This window comes from Plecotus auritus (genome assembly GCF_963455305.1).
Source record: "Plecotus auritus genome assembly, chromosome: 2".
In the NCBI taxonomy this organism is placed as follows: domain Eukaryota; kingdom Metazoa; phylum Chordata; class Mammalia; order Chiroptera; family Vespertilionidae; genus Plecotus; species Plecotus auritus.
In genome coordinates this window covers 5814342-5831101 of record NC_137771.1, presented here as the reverse complement: position 1 = coordinate 5831101, position 16760 = coordinate 5814342, and the positions used below count along the sequence as shown (strand labels likewise).

Below are 16760 nucleotides of genomic sequence, written 5' to 3'. Positions count from 1 at the left end.
CAAAGTAAAAGTCACAGATGATGAATTATGGATATGGTTTTGCAAGAAACACAACCGGACATCCAATAAATGATCCTACGATAAATTAAAAGGCCTTGGCTTTATAGCAAGCGCTTGACAAATCAATGTACATTTATGTAGTTTAAATTAAAATGAAAATGTTTGAAGTGTGTATCTTTTCATTATTCTTGACTTCAGTCAACTTTTTAAGCTTCTGTTGCAAAAGGTAAGCTGCTTCGGACAAACCCAGTTCGTCTCCTACAGCATCTGACTTGCTGCTGGGCCCTGTCTTCTCCACCCCTGCCAGCGCCTCTTAGGCAAAAGGCGGAGGCTTGTTTCCTTCTTCTCCTTCCGACACAAAACGACAGCACAAGGCAACAACGGGAAATTAATTCTGGCCCAAACTTTTAATCCCGTTTTTTTCCTATTGTCTTATTTTTCGTCTCCCTCTTCTCAACATAGCTGTGAGCAAGTTTTCCAGGAACACACAAACACAGAGAAATCCTCTGCTTATTTTGAAAAAGTAGGGTGATGGGGATGAAATAAGGATTCTGAAGTGAGGAGAGAATTAGTTTCTTCCTCTAAATCAGCCTTGGGCAAACTACGGCCCGCTGGCCAGATCCGGCTGTTCTATCCGGTTCTCTTGCTCTCCCCTCCGCTCCTTTACTTTGAATTTATATTAGTTCACACAAACACTCCATCCATGCTTTTGTTCCGGCCCTCCGGTCCAGTTTAAGAACCCATTGTGGCCCTCGAGTCAAAAAGTCTGCCCACCCCTGCTCTAAATAGAAGTCACTAATGCATGAAGAATCTGAGGGTGTACCAATCAGTCCCCCGGGGTGACTCATCACACTCTGTAGGTGCCCCACCTGCTGGAGTTGTGGGAAGACTTCAGGTACTTGGCAGAGATGATATTTAGGGAGAGGATGGCATCAACCGCAGCTTCATCCACCTCAGCCTTATTCCTAATCCGCCCTAGAAGAAGTAAAGACACCAGAGCGTGGGTATATTTGAAAAAGAAAGCATCTCTTCTGTTCTGTAATAATATTCCACATAAAAATTACTTTTGAAAAAGCTTAACAACCACTGTCCCAGATAACAGAGTATAATCTTCCTTCCAGGGGTTCTTATCTCATCCACAGACACCAAAGGGGAGGGTCTATGAATAGAATTCAAAATGTCCAGGAACTTCACCAGGAAAAAAATTACAATTTTATTTTCATGAACCTCTAACTGAAATTTGGCATTTTCTTCCATTATGAAGGGAGGGGACAAACCACGGGAGAATCAGCAGTACTATGAATTCATCCTCAGCAGAGACACAGATGTTTTCATATCACACTAATGTAAAATATCTAGATAGTCATCACTACTTTGAAATAGAAATTCAACCTGCTGCTTATTTAATGTATCAATAAAGAACACATTTGTTTAGCAGTTTAACAATTGTATTTCAGTATTATATAGTTCCCCTTGTAATCCCAAGTACTTTCCACATTTAAAAACCTAATTCTGAGGCTTCACTACTGCCAATGGGTTTAAAGCAATAGAAGGCTCAGAACCCCTGCCACACATTCTCAAGTTTATACTATTTAGCGAGTTTTTCCCTCTCACTACACCTTATGCCTATGGGGTGCTGGCCATTTGCATATTACACATATTCCAGACTATCGACCTAAAATGTTTCCTTGTGTGGAAAACAGAACAAAGCCCCTCTAGTCGCTCTGGAACCTATTCCAATCCTCTCCCACAAAGCTAACCCAGTCCTCTCGGATCCGTGTGTTGTGAACTCTCTTATCACAGTCTGTTCTCATTTTGGCACTTATCAAACTGCTTTGTACATTTCTATGTTGTCTCTTCAAGTGAAGGGCGAGCTCACAATGAGCAGAGACTTCTAGCACAGAACCATTCCACGGTACCCGAGTAAAACAATGGTTGAATCACGAATCCCTGATGGTGGAGCTGAGAGAAAGAGTAGCTTCAGGGTCAAGACTTCTGCATTCTCCTTGGGCCACACGCTCGAATACAGCCTCCCACATAGTCCCTGTGCGCCACCAGGAACAATGTGATCTCCACAAAGCCTGGCTCCGTCCTCAGCCAATGGAATGTACTCACCTACCACCAGCTCACGAACATCTTTCCAATGGAGCTCGCTTCCCTTCTCATGGACGATGGTCATTGTGATCCTTCGCTGGATGCCCTAGGGAATGGAGCAGGGCTGTGATTTAGCTGGGACAAACTATTATTTCCTCCTGTTTCTGGAATGTTTGGTGTGGCAGAGGGCAGGAAGGAGAGGTATGGAGAAAGAATGGAAATGCTCTCCACACTGTTATTCTAAACAATGGGACAGGTCAGGGGCCCAGAGCCAGGTTCTGACATGGCTTTAAGAACAGATGCTTAGACCTAGTCAGTTTGGCTCAGTGGTTTGACAACCACTGTCTCTCTCTTCTTAAAAAATGTATTTGTATTGATTTCAGAGAGGAAGAGAAACATCAATGATGAGAGAATCATTGATCAGTTGCCCTTGCATGCCCCCTATTGGGGATTGAGACAGCAACCTAGGCATGTGCCCTTGACCGGAATCAAACCTGAGACATTTTAGTCTGCAGGCCGACGCTCTATCCACCGAGCCAAATCAGCTGGGGCTGTATTATATATTTATATGTAAAAGCAAGAGTATATATAAGATGCCCTAACCGGTTTAGCTCAGTGGATAGAGCGTCGGCCTACAGACTGAAAAGGTCCCAGGTTCGATTCCGGTCAAGGGCATGTACCTTGGTTGCGGGCACATCCCCAGTAGGAGGTGTGCAGGAGGCAGCTGATCGATGTTTCTCTCTCATCGATGTTTCTAACTCTCTATCCCTCTCCCTTCCTCTCTGTAAAAAAATCAATAAAATATATTAAAAAAAAAGAGTATATATAAGCCAAAGTCTGAGGAAGAAATTAAAAACAAGCATATAAAAAAGGAAAATAAAAAAGAATAGGACAATGTCCCGCCTCCTCCACATCCCTTAGAAATGGAGAGGAAAAGCAGAAAATCAGAGTTATGGTTCTTATTCTAAACTTTTGTGTGTGTTTCCTCCTAGGTCTCTTTTGCTCCCTCATTAGTACCTGGTGAAGCAAGAACGTCCCCTGGCAGGGCAAGCCTGCTGTGTGGTCCACCACAGCCGGGATATACCTGCAACAACAGAAATGCACGGGGAAGAGTGAGACAGACGCTCAAGCTGACTAGTGCTACCTCTCCACAGGTCTTCCCTGGCTGCTGTCCCCCGCTGGTCTTTGCTTTCCTAAACTCCGATCCATGTTTTTCTCACCATTCAGGCATTTAATCACACGGTCATTCACATCCAGTAAACGTTTCCACATGTCTATGTCTCTTCATCCTTACTTGACTTAAGTGCTCACAGGACAGTAATGTCTTTTGACTCTATTCCAGCCCCTTGCATAACAGATATTCCATAAATAATGCATACTACAACAGGGAGTACAAGGAGAGAGGAGATCATTTCAGAGTCTACATCATGTTACAAGAATCAGAAAGAAATTAACTCAGTAGAAAGCAATACTGTAACTATCTCTCCCTCATAATGCAAGCCATAATCACATGATGGATCTGTCTATGGGAAGTCACATTCCTTACAGCGATGTCTCTACTGACAACTGCACACAGAGTCGACAGCTGCAGACCTCACACACAGTGGGAACTCAGTAACTGTTACATGGAGATGAGCATGATGGTGGTGGTACTTAGCATTACACACAGAGGGTCATCAGGATAGCATTCATCCCCTACCCTCTACATTAACTAACACAGCCCATTGCCTCGATTTCAGGGGGGGATCTTTTTGGCGTGTTTTTCCAAAAGCATTTTAGAGAAAACGATAACTGGTACATTTACCACTTGCTCTAACACAGCTCATACAGAGAAAGTAGGCTGATGCTCATCATTTTGATCTAGGACAATGGTCCTCAACTGGGGGTGGTTTTGGTCCCCCGGGGACGTTTGGCAATGTGCTACTGGCATATAGTGGGTAGAAGCCAGGATTGTGGCTAAATATCCTACAACACACAGGACGGCCCCTGACATCAGAGAATTAACTGGCCCCAAATAGCGCCACGGTTGAGAAATCCTGGTCTAGGGAAACACTGCCCCCACCCCCCTCACTGAGATTATTAATTCAAGTCTTGACCATATGATGAGCAAAATGCTTCTCTCTTTGCTGCTAAAACTCACTATGTAGGTTGTCTTCCCTCCTAACACAGTGCCAGGCGCCATGATCTTGCTGTTGCTAATAAGAAGGTAAATTATTACACTAAGTAGTCAGTTCTCTGACAAACGTGTGATTCAAACAGTAATAGCAAGACCACCAACATTCAATTCAAAACTGGAATTTGAAAGTGACAATGATTCATGAACAAGAATAGAGACTCAAAATTACATTTTCTAATTTTGAAAAACTTGAGCTTATTTAAAGTTTAGAAAGTTGGACTTACTCTCCTGTAGGCTCCAGTTCACTGATCTCAAACCAAACCAGAAGATCATACTTGCTCATGCTCTGGCCAAGGCTGGTTTTGCTCATGGTGTTTAACTTGGTGGCTGGAACTTTAAAAAAAGTTTTAGAAAAAGTCAAAATCTGATCCAAGTCTACTTAGTAAAGTATAAGCTTCTCTAATGTCAGGCTTCAAGGACCCACTTGGGAAAGGCAACAAGAGTCAGGGGATAGGTTTCAATGTGGAAGACCCAGAAAAACGCCAACATTAACTATATCAGGACCTCTAAATTCAGAGAACAAGGGAAGGAAGAGTCAGTATCTTTCTCCCTCTCAAATTATCCAACGATAAGAAAACAAGGTTCGCCCTGGCTGGTAGCTCAGTGGTTAGAACACTGGCCCTCGGACTGAAGGGTCAAGAGTTCGATTTTCCACCAAGGGCATGTACTCTGGCTGCAGGTTTAATTCCTGCCCCAGTAGGGGCACGAGTAGGAGGCAACCAATTGATGCTTCTCTCTCACAAAGACGCTTGCGCTTTGTGGCATGCGGAGCAGCAGCATTACGGGAGACAGACCCGTCCTCCAACGCAGTGGTTCCTGAACCTCCCTGCCCATGCGAGTCACCCGGGGTTCTCAAAGATGCAGAGCCCAGGCACCCCAGGCCAATTAAACCACAATCTCTCGGGGTGGGACCCAGTCGTCTGAGAGGTTTGAAACTCCCCAGGTGATTCCAATGTGCAGACAAGTTTGGGAAGCACTGGTCTGATCTCTAAACACAGGATTCTGTAACTCTCTTGTTACACAGTTTCTTCAGATTTAAATTCCATATTCTTAACTATACTGATGAAATACATTAACCAAAACCCACTATTTCCAAGAATTTTAGATTCTACATAATGGGCATTCTGAAACACTGTGTAGAAACTCTAAACTCTGGCAATACAAAGAGGGTCCTCTGCTCAGAACATGGGAGCACTGGGGTGAGAGTCCAGTGACTGGGGATCGAATCATTGCCCAACCACTAAAAGCCATGTGGCTTTGGCTGAGTCACTGAATCTCTATGCGTCTGTCTCCTCATCTATAAAATGTAGATCCTAATATTTCGCCTGCTATCTCAGAAAGGTATTATGAGGATCCACGACAATGGATCTGAAGGGGTTTTCTGAGTAACACAGTGCTGTTCATACGTGTAGCCTGTCAGCATGGCCCACCCCGCTGACTCCCACAGGAGTTGGTGACGCGAATAAAGAGGAAAATAGGGTTAATGATTCTGACAGTCATCTAAGGGTCAGGAAGCAAAACCAGAAGCATTAAAAATCCAAACCAAAAACATGTACTAGTAAAAATCTTAAAAATACTACTGCAAAGACACCAAACAAACAAATATAAGGAGCCCTCTCCCCCAGGGTGAGGTGAAAGAGGCACAAGTAGACAGGGTGCTTCCTGAAATCTCTCTGAAGCAACTGTGACATGATCTCGTCAGTCAGTTCAAGTAGCAGAGAGGTCGGTGTGTCACACAGAAAGCCAGGCTCTAGGACAAGCCCCTGAGCTATTACATCTAAGACAGAGCTAATTTACCTACTAACCATCTCGTTTAGGTACCCTCTCGCTCTGGCAGCTGGGAACTGGCAGAAAGAGAAAAGGCGGCAGGGGGTCCGCCCCATCCTGGAAGGTGGCAGCAGCAGAGGTTGCAAGCACACTGGCGTGCTCAGAAAGTGTGTCCAACGCATGCACATTCACATAGCCAGACACGAGAAATCGAATCAGCTCAATCTTTCTCTCATGGTCTGAAGGTAGGATGGGGATGAGGACAGAGGTGGAGAATGAGCACAGGGAGGGGTGGGAATGTGGGAAATGAGGAAAAAGAATGAAAATAAACAAAGAAAAATCAAAACATGATAAATGAACATGCAGGATAAATTTAGTATGAAAAAAAAGCCCAGCCCCGGCAGTTACGGGGAGTTACGTACAAAGCGGAGAGATTTGGGAACAGGGAGCTTATGAAATGAAAATTGACAATAAGACCAGAGAACTGGCAAGAATTGAGTCCTATTGTTTCTCACTGCTCATTTTAAGTCAGGAGCCAAGAATTCCAGTTCTGGCTAGATACGAGAATATGTAAGGATACATAGAAAAGGAGCAGGAATTTGAACATGATTGTTGTCGGAGGAGTCATTCAGAGTAAGAGATGTATTCACACACAGAACATCATGCAAAGCACGCAGCTAGAGCTCACCTGGCTTGGAGAGCGGCATGGGCGGAGGGAAGAATCGTCGAGATGGCTGAGGAGGACTGTGAAGGAAGGAAGACCAAGTTCTTAAGATAAAGAGAGTCCCATGTAGCTAATAATGGCATGTTTAAGTCCCCTCTAGGCACAGATGGCTTGTGCTTTCAGCTCCAGCATAGATAGTATCAGATACCAGGCATAACTCCACAGAGTATAACTGAGGCTAAGACATTTTAATAAAAGTCCCCTTCTAAGTCTTAGCTAATAAATGAAGTAGGAAAGTTGTTCTGTTAACACTGACTCTCTGCCATCATCCCAAAGTCCCCACTGTTGCTCTCCTCACCAATTTTGATGTCTCCACTTAGAACTTTTGCTTCATAAAGTGCTGGGCCTTTAGGGACAATTATACACAATTTCATGGTATAGCCCTGTCACTTCAACTTTCGGTCCTATTCAGTCTCTCCCTACAAAAAGATGGTACTCAAGACCACCTGGGCAAAATTCAATGTGCTCTACCTACAACTAGTGATTAGGTGGCGTAGGAAAAAAGGTGGTGAAGTTTCTAATAGAGAAAACATCAAGTAACATAAAACTGTTATTTAGTTATCTTAATCCCTCAAAGGATTTCCTCCTTTCCAGCAAGTGACAATAACAACGATAATAATATCAACAAAATATTTGTTCATCTGGCCCAAACCTGTTAAGATCCTGTCCTTGCAGGTGAAGTGGGTGCTGTTGATAATGCCCGAAGACTTCAAATACTATAGGCTTGGTTTTGATATATTCCACAAACGATTCAGTGACCTCCACTGCAATCTAGTAAGGAATAAAGCCAAACTATATTAGGGAAAGATTTATTAAAAGACAAGACATTTTTGCTGCAATCAGACTTGAGCACTTTAGAGCTGGGTATGTGCTGGGTATTTTACTCTGCACGCCTCCCACAGGATAAGCTGGGGCTCCTCTCTGCCTTTCATTCTGGGGCAACTTTACTGAGCCGCAGGCATTTGACACCCTCCACCATCTGCCTGAACCGATCTCTGCCCCCGGCTGCTCTCCGTACACTTGTTTCCGCTTAATCAAACTCACCCGCTCTCTCCTGTTTCGCCCTTAGATGGTCCAGGCTGCAGCCCTGCCTGCAAGGCCTTCCACACCTCCATACCTCTAAGTTATTCCTAGACTTCAAGGCTCAGCTCAAACAGTAACAACAATAAGGGAAACAGGGCTGTTCATCACGTGCCAGGTACAATGCCTTCCCTTATTTATACTATGTTCTCCAAGAAGTGTCCTCACCTCCTTTCCATACCCAACCATCCACACCCAACAAAAAAAGCAACTCAAAGTTCATGGAAATAACTTTGCCTTCTCTGGACTCGCACTGCATTTAGTAAGTGCCTTTCTAATGTCCCTAGATCATGTTACTTAAATAAGCATTTATTTCCCTGTCGGAATTGTGAGCTCTTCAGGAATAGATCATCTGTGATTCTCCTGTGCATTCCCCAGGGTGCCAGGCACAGTCCTTGTGCGCAGTAGCCAATGTTTACTGGACACATGCATGCTCATATTTATACAATTAAACATAAAAAAGAAAACAGTGTTTTGTGTTTGCTTGTTCCACTTCTGGAGTTGTCGTTTCCCCTCGTACTTTAGAGGTAGATATGTCAACAAGAGAATGAGAGACGGTCTCATGCAGTAGTGAAGATCCTGGAGCCAGAGCAACATTTCTGTGCGTTCAAACCCCATCTCCACCTCTTCCTAGCTTTGTAACCTGGGCGAGAGGCTTTAACTGCTCTGTGCCTCTGTTATCACAGCTCTAACATGGGGATTATGGCCATCGATGGCATAAAGGTGAGGATTAAATGAATTAAGACATGAAAAAGCACTCTCAACAGAGACTGACACAAAATAAGCTCTCGAGGAACGTTGGCTATAGTGATGAGGATGATGCCTTGTGAAGAGAGTTATAGTGAATCTTCCTAGAGGAGATGGAAGGTCTCTTCTCTTACTCCACATATGAAAGAGCTGTAAGGGGCATTAATGGATCATCACAGTATCAACTGCAAGGAAGACAATCTGAATCTTAGCTACAAAGGTATTGAGTAGTTTTTATCTTACTTGCAACTGAACAATGTAAGTACCTTACAGTTTAAAGGACAATAAATATATTAACTTTAACAAAACTCACACTAAAATGCTTTCTTTCCTATGAAGGAAACACTAAAAACAACTCACTACATTCCAAGTGATGGAAGATTTTACTGGCAGATGAACCTGGACAGGACTCGCGGGGCCCTCGGTAATTCACAGAAGGCCAGCTGCTCGGTCCTGGAGGATGGGCTCACTGCTCTGGCCACTCCCTCCATTGTCTATTCTCCCACAGATTTCCTCACACAGCCGCTCTGAGAAAGCCCAAGGGAGCCCACACGTGACTGCCTCACACCAGCCACTTCAAGGTACCACAAACCCGCAATACATCTGGCAAAAAAAAAAAGTTCATGTCACTTACATTCTGCACATGATAAAAGCCCAGAGGACTTCCTCTGCCGTTGTTTTTGAGGGGTTCAGTGGAGAATGCTTCATCGTGGCGATGCAAAAAGCTTAATGGAAAAATAAGAGCGAGACCGTTTCATTACATGGTTTCATCAGGATCTCTATTGTAACAGCTCGACTTGGATGGCATGGAAACCGCCTATTTAAGCAGAGTTTTTAATTGAGCAAGTTATTTACATATCCTTGTCAAAACATTGTCCATATCACTCAGATAATATTTTACACTTTATTTCAAAAATGATTAAAAATTATCTGACCCTGATCACTTAGCTAGGTGGATGTATATGCAAGAATCACTAGAGAGCTTGGAGAGTGAATTCAGCGAACTCCTGTTCCCTTGTGTTTTTTCACTGAGAATAAAAATTATGAAATTGTTTTGTGTAGAAAGGATTTGGCAGGTTGAAGCTTCTACAAGGTAGTACCACAGCCTGTGGATGGCGTACTTGCCTAAGAGACTCTCAGACCAGCTATGAGTAGATGCAAATGCCACCTCTTGCAAAGAGTCTGTCCTGACTCATGGAAATAGTTCTGTGTCCCCACAGCACTAGAAATGTATTTTCTCAATAGTGATGATTTCACTGTTTGTAGTAATGTATTTATATGCCTGTCTGCTCAAAAGATAGTGAGTGTCTCCCACAGGGCTTGAGATATATAAGATACTCCTGAAATATTTGTTGCATCAGTGGGCTATGTTTATTTGTTCTCACAATAGTGAGGTTTTATTGTTCTCTCTCCCTCCCTATTATAAGTCTGAAATAAAAATCGAAGAATTAAAGCATCCTCAATACAAGGATTTAGTGCCAGACAGAAATATGCATCAAAAGGACATTCCACATTGTCCTAGCCTGTTTGGTTCAGAGGATAGAGTGTCTACCCATGGACTGAAGGTTTGGGGCTTAATTCCGGTCAAGGGCACGAACCTCGGTTGCAGGCTCGATCCCCAGCTTTGGTGGGGGCTCATGTGGGCGGCAACCAGTCAATGTGTCTCTCTCACATCGATGTTTCTCTCTCTGTCTCATGTCCTCCCTTTCACTCTCTCTAAAAATCAATGGAAAAATATCCTCGGGTGAGGATTAGAGAAAAAAGAACATCTCACACTCTCCCAAGAAAAAAGGGAAAAAGAATGCTTTGAATAGGGGGTAGAGAGAGGAGGACAAGGAATCCCTTGCCTCCCACATTAGTTCAATGAGCCTGAGGACTATACATGGTACCACCAGAGGTGGGTGATCTCTGATCGGTACTCATCCAATGCTCTGCTTGGAGCAGGTGCAACCATCCCGGGGCTCCACATGGGTGAAAGGTGAAGTCTACAGCTGTGTCTTCCCTCTGCAGGCCAAGTGAGAGTTCATAAAAACCCAAAAAGGATCTGCGTCTTCTCTCAACACGAGTCCACCTGCCCTTCCCCCAGAGCTAACGCCAGGTGCTCAAGCTGCTCTTTTTAGTAGATGTTAGGACAAAAGTCAACAAACCACTGTCATTTCAGACATCAGTTAACTAAGTAGGTCTTTTCTATAAAATACATCAGTTGCCTAACTAGAATAGTGAAAGTTCAAAAAGATTGATTCACTTAGACAACTCCATCCCACTCCAAACTTGTGGCTGGTAGTGAAAATATGTTAAGTGGGCAAAACCAATACTAGATGGATAATACTTTAACGATGATTAGTGGCTTACTATGTAGTAACCACATTTAATTCAGGACGTGGCTAAATGCTGTGTAAAAGCAATGCTTTATAACTGCATCGGGGCCCCTGGGAAGGCCTCATAATGAGGGATGGCAGGCTCTGAGGCGGCCTTTTGGTGGCACCTGCGCTTCATTCTCGTGTGGCCCTTCCACATGCTGCAAAGATACAGTGATGCTTGGCGGTATTAAAACTTAAGATTCTCAACAAAAGCGTTTTCCTAGGGAGGTGGTGAGAAGAAAGCACCTAGAATATAGAGTCAAGAGGGTTACAGGAGAGAAAAAGCTTGTAAGTGGAAGAGAAATGAAACCTGTCACATCATCTCTACATACTACCTTTTCTTTTTCAATTGATGTAAAATATTACTGTTCATTATGTTAAATTTTCTTTCCCCCAATTATTAAATAGGCATAATTGGTGACTAAATTATTCAATGCTTTAAGGGAGGGGGGATGGGGACAGAGGAAGGGAGGGACAGAGGAGGAAAAGGGAGGGAGAGAGAGGAGAGAAACATTGATGTGAGAGACACATTTATTGGTTGCCTTCTACATGCATCCCGACCATGGGCAGGGATCGAACCTGCAACCCAGATACGTGCCCTTGACCAGGAATAGACTCTCTGGTCCACGGGCCAACGCTCTAACCACTGAGTGATGCGGGTCAGGGTGAGATTTGTTTAATACATTTCAGCATGAAGAGCATTAAAAAGACTAATAAATAGGTGTGTCTGGATCAGACCCTATGTTCCTAGCAGACAGCGATGGTCCACAATAGAATCTTTTAGCAGAAGGCATGGCCACACCCCTTCCCACAATGAACTCTGTTTCATTCCATTGTAGGTTTCTGGTTCTTACTCCCATCTTGAGGGAAGAAAGCATTTTATTTCAGAGACCGGTAGTCGTCATTTCTCAGGAGTGTCAGGGGCTCACAAACGTAAAGCAGTCCACAGAGCACAAAGGACGGCATCCGGGTGGACAGCCGCGGAGGCAGAGCGAGGGACGGCTTACTTGAACTGACAGAAGATGTCTGCGTACTCCGGGAGGATCCCACTGGCCTGCAGCACTGTCACACGGAAAGTGAAGGCACTGCCCAGTTTCAGGTGGTTGCCAATCTCTTCAGAAAACCCTTCCATGACCATCTTCCCATCCAGCAAAGCGCTTGACTTCAAATCTAAAGAGGGTCACACACACATACACACACCTGGTTCAAACAATGCACAGATCACCCTTCAGTGAGGAGAGAGCAGGACATTCTTTCCATTCCTAGTGAATGAAAGTGACTATCTCATTGGTCAATACAATGGTCAATATGTTTCCCTCTTTGAAAATGTCCCCAGTCACAGTAAACTGTGTCTACGCACCCACGTCATTCATTCGATTGATTTCTTCCGGAGGACTGATGACCTCAGAACTCTGACCCTGTCCTTCCACAATCCTCAGCTCTTCCAAGGACAGACCAGAACGAGTCATTGCAACGGAAGAAAAGTCACTCTGAAATCAAGGCAGGGAGAGGTAGATGAAGTAGTACAATAATACATTTCCCCCAGTTTCCTTTCTTTTGTTTATTTGCCTAATGACTAATAGTGACTGTAAAACTATGTGGATTAGAGCTGCCTTGAAAAAGGCAATATAAATATTGGGCCTTTACCCTTAGTTGTAATTCTTAGACATGTCCCATATCCTATTAAACACCCTGTGGTTACCTATACTTTTGAGTTGTAGGTAAAAGAATTGCTCTTCTCCAGTGCTGAACATCATTTTTATAAACCTGACTACTTCTCCTTCCATTAGATTTTCCTCTTCCTGAAAGGTTTCTCACCTGATTAAAGTACTCGTTATCAAAAGATATTTTAGCAGTTCCTGACTGTCGAATTCCAGAGCCATAATCAGGAGCTTCTTCATCCGCTAGGTAGGAAAAAAAAAAAAGAGAGAGAGAGAGAGAAAAGCAAAGATCAAATGAGACTACATATGAGGCAGAGGGGGACGACTTTTACTGGATTATAAAATAAATAATGAAGTAGTGGAGCCTTAGGTTCTGAGAACTTGGATATAAGAGGAGACGCCAAAGGACATGTCCTTTTGCTCTTTTAAGAAGGAGAAAATGAGACCTAAGCAGTAAAGTCACAAGGGCTGCTTCCAACTCTACTCAGGTAACCTTACCAATCCCCTTAGCTCAAATGAGCAAAGAATCAGTTTTATTCTTGATATTGTTCACATGCCATATCTAAAATACTGATCTCTTCACTTGGCAAGGTTATATTCAATAATACTCAATAAATATTTCAAAATACTAGACCAGGGGTGGGCAAACTTTTTGACTCGAGGGCCACAATGGGTTCTTAAACTGGACCGGAGGGCCGGAACAAAAGCATGGATGGAGTGTTTGTGTGAACTAATATAAATTCAAAGTGAAGGAGCAGAGGGGAGAGCAAGAGAATGGGATAGAACAGCCGGATCCGGCCCGCGGGCCATAGTTTGCCCAAGGCTGTACTAGAATGTACTTGTCAAGACTTCAACAATGGTGAATATGTCACAGATTTCCATGGGTAAAGGTGAAAGGTCACAGGATAGCATTTAGAAATTAAAACAGAAAAATTATAAGAAATGGCCACATTCTTCCTCAGAATGAAGGCTGGATCATGGAGAAGCATCAGCCTTTCAATCCGTGTATCTATATATATAAAAGCCTAAGTGACCGGTTGACTGGCCGACCACCAGGGGGCAGATGCTCAACGTAGAAGCTGTTGAGCTGTGGTGACTTGGCAGCTGCGGTTCTCAGGTGATGCACCCGGAACCAGAGAGGAGGGACCCCGATTCTGGGGTGTGTCACCCCAGAGCCGCCCTCTCGCTCTGGGACCCCTTGGGGGATGTTGGAGCTGGTTTCGGCCTGATCCCTGCAGGCCAGGCTGAGGGACCCCACTAGTGCACGAATCCATGCACCGGGCCTCTAGTTACAAAATAATAGCCAAAGGACAGAAAGGCCTAGAAGTACCCTGAGAGAAAATTAGGCAAAAAAAAAAAGTACTGAAAGTCCTTAGTTACTTCTGAGGCAGTTAATACACATTATTTAAAATGCAAATGACTTTTATAAAGTTAATCCAAGAGTCGTCTTTCACGTTAAAGGAAATCCCTTTATCCCATTATTCCAAAATAGCAGTAGCCCAGACTAAATAGAATCTGTTTTTGATACTTAGTAACAACAGTTAGAAAGGAAGCAATAAACGCTTTCTCCAAGACAAACAAAACCGCACTGCAGTCTGTATGTGCAGCTGCAGTGTGACCCTGCAGAACTGGCCTGCTCTGTTTTCAAGCAAAGAGTCCACAGCTCTGTTTCCGAAGAGGGTCACCTACCTGCAATGGCCTGGACAGCCACACGCAGAAATCCCCGCACTTCACCCTTCTCACTGACAATGGCCACCCTGTGGATCAGGGGCACGGGATACAGCAGATTGCTCAGGTATACAAATGCCCTAGAGATAGAAACCGGGAGACACATCTGAGCATCCCACCGACGGAGAAGCTGGCTGTCAGATTTATTGAAAATACCTTTGTGAAACTGAGCTGGCTTTTAGGCTCTGTCTGAAGGCTACCTCTCTCTCTGCTCTGTATTCTCAGACTACCTCTAATTCTTTCTTAGCACAGATAATATATAAACCAATGCAAATGCTTGGCAACAGCTGACAGAGACCAATTTACACCAAATTAATCACACCCTATAAAAATTACTACTGTAGGTAGAAGAGTAACAATTGGAAGCAGACTTTCAAGATACTCGTGTATCAATAGTGCTAAGGGTGGGGAAAAGGGAGCCCATTAAAGAGCTTAACCCTTTAATGTAAGGAATTATAAAGAGGTTTGTTTTGTTTTTCCCAATAGAAAACAGAAATCAGGAGACGAAAAAGGCAGAAGAATGTGACTGAAATACAGTTAATAGGTCTAAAATAGATTTCAAGTCACAGTGTTATGGGTCTTTATTTTACTCTAAGAAATGACTATTATCTTTAGACAGGGTTACAACACATATGGGTGGAAAGGCTATGTAGCCAGAAGTTTTTGAGTAGCCAGCTTATAGGAAACTCTGGATGGAAATCAAGGTAAATGCCCAGGTGGAAGGCAGCTAAAGGTTGTTTTACTCCTAGGTCCAAAACCTAATTCAGAAATACATATACAAAGGTAAGTTACAGACCTAACATTTTCTATTTCAAAGAAACTGGCAAAGTCCGATCCCATTTGTATTCTTTTTCCTTCTTTCATAATTTTGTATCTATTGATTTTATTTTTAAGTAATAAAAACTGGTGACCACAAAACTTGAGAGTGTTTATTCCCATTAGTGAATGGAAAATAGCATCTAGTTCCTACTGTTACTCTGCCTTCCCACTTGGTACATGCTGATCTTTGAACACAAGACAAGACAAAGAGTAAACATTTGCGTCAAGAAATCAAACATAACTAAACGTGACACATGTCTGCTTGCTTTTATTTCTGCTCTGAAAAATCTACTTTACAACAAAGAGAAAAGGAAGATGAGTGTATTTGTGGGATTTCAACTCAAAGTAATGAAAACAATTCTGAAAATAGAAAAAATACACCATAGAAAAACAAATGTTAAAACTTTAAGAGCATAAATGAAATATGAATGAAAAGTATAACAAAATAACAGCAAATGAACATTAAATCAGATCAAATGATGTCTACTTCCCTTTCAGTCTGCTCCAAAGGTGGGGGAGGGCAATGCTAAGAAACAGAGGGTTAAAGCTTTGTTGCACAAAAAAATTAAAAACTGAAAAGTCTTCTTAAAAAATTACAAACAAGACTCTCAAACATCAACTGTTGTGACAGAAATTAAAGACTAAGAATTTGGAATAAGGTACCATATGGATAATTTCACTTCCCAAGTCAGAATACATACAAGATGATACTCATCTCTTAATGACGTTCCAGCCAGACGTGCCCACTTTCAAAGCCGTGGCATAAAGAGCCATCGCACATGTTCATCTCCTGCCTGGAGTCCTCTCTGAACTCCACTACCCACCTCATGCCTTTAATTCCACATCTTGAGGTCTTATCTCAAATACCAATCTCTCATGATAGGTCCCCCCAATGTTATATGATCTCAGTAACACTTGATTCCAGCATTGCTTAGGATTTACATTTCTTTATGTATGTGATTATTTAATTTGTCTGTCTCATCCACCAGACTGTAAACCCATTAGGGTAGGAACTATGTCTGGTCTTGCTAGCCACTGGTGGGTGATAGAACATCTATCTAAATATATAAGTAAATGGGAAAAGGAATTGTCCTGTCTTTAAGTACAGGTAGAATATTTTCCAGAAAAAATGGCTTCCACCAGAGATAGAGAAACAAAGCCATCCAACTTTATACCAGGTTGATTTTTCCAAGCCTTACTCACAATGAACACTGACTACATAGAACATGTTTAGATTCTTAACTCTACTTAAGTTGTATGGTTATCTTTTTATACTTAAAAATAGCTACTCAAAAACAGGAACTCCTGTTTTTAATTTTAAAAATGCTTACCACTTGAAGGCACAGCATATCATGTTCACACATGCACATTATATGAAATACGGTTTGAGCACACATTAAACACAAGACTCCCCTTTCTGCCTACGGCAATGGCTATCCCAGATGTGGAAGAACGGAAGTATTGTTATAGATATCTCCTTTTAGAGAAACCTGTAATTCTATGTGAGTGGCAGTCAGGATCAATGCTGTATAAAAACTCCATGAATATTTTGACCTGGTATCTTATAATTACTCCATATTCTTGAGAGTCCTTATACTCTGACC

General features: G+C 42.8%; 1 protein-coding gene across 11 annotated transcripts in view; it reads right to left on the bottom strand.

Moving 5' to 3' along the window:
- Nucleotides 1-16760, bottom strand: part of KIF1B (kinesin family member 1B) — a 138735-nt gene that overhangs the window by 18310 nt on the left and 103665 nt on the right. For all 11 annotated transcript variants that reach the window (XM_080656795.1, XM_080656803.1, XM_080656799.1 and 8 more), the window contains 11 exons: nucleotides 14299-14417; nucleotides 12767-12852; nucleotides 12309-12438; nucleotides 11956-12118; nucleotides 9223-9313; nucleotides 7414-7532; nucleotides 6726-6781; nucleotides 4495-4603; nucleotides 3112-3178; nucleotides 2116-2200; nucleotides 870-975 (listed from right to left, as the gene is read on the bottom strand). In XM_080656795.1, the coding sequence (XP_080512921.1) occupies nucleotides 870-975; nucleotides 2116-2200; nucleotides 3112-3178; nucleotides 4495-4603; nucleotides 6726-6781; nucleotides 7414-7532; nucleotides 9223-9313; nucleotides 11956-12118; nucleotides 12309-12438; nucleotides 12767-12852; nucleotides 14299-14417 (1131 nt within the window). The remainder of the gene's footprint in view (nucleotides 1-869; nucleotides 976-2115; nucleotides 2201-3111; nucleotides 3179-4494; nucleotides 4604-6725; nucleotides 6782-7413; nucleotides 7533-9222; nucleotides 9314-11955; nucleotides 12119-12308; nucleotides 12439-12766; nucleotides 12853-14298; nucleotides 14418-16760) is intronic.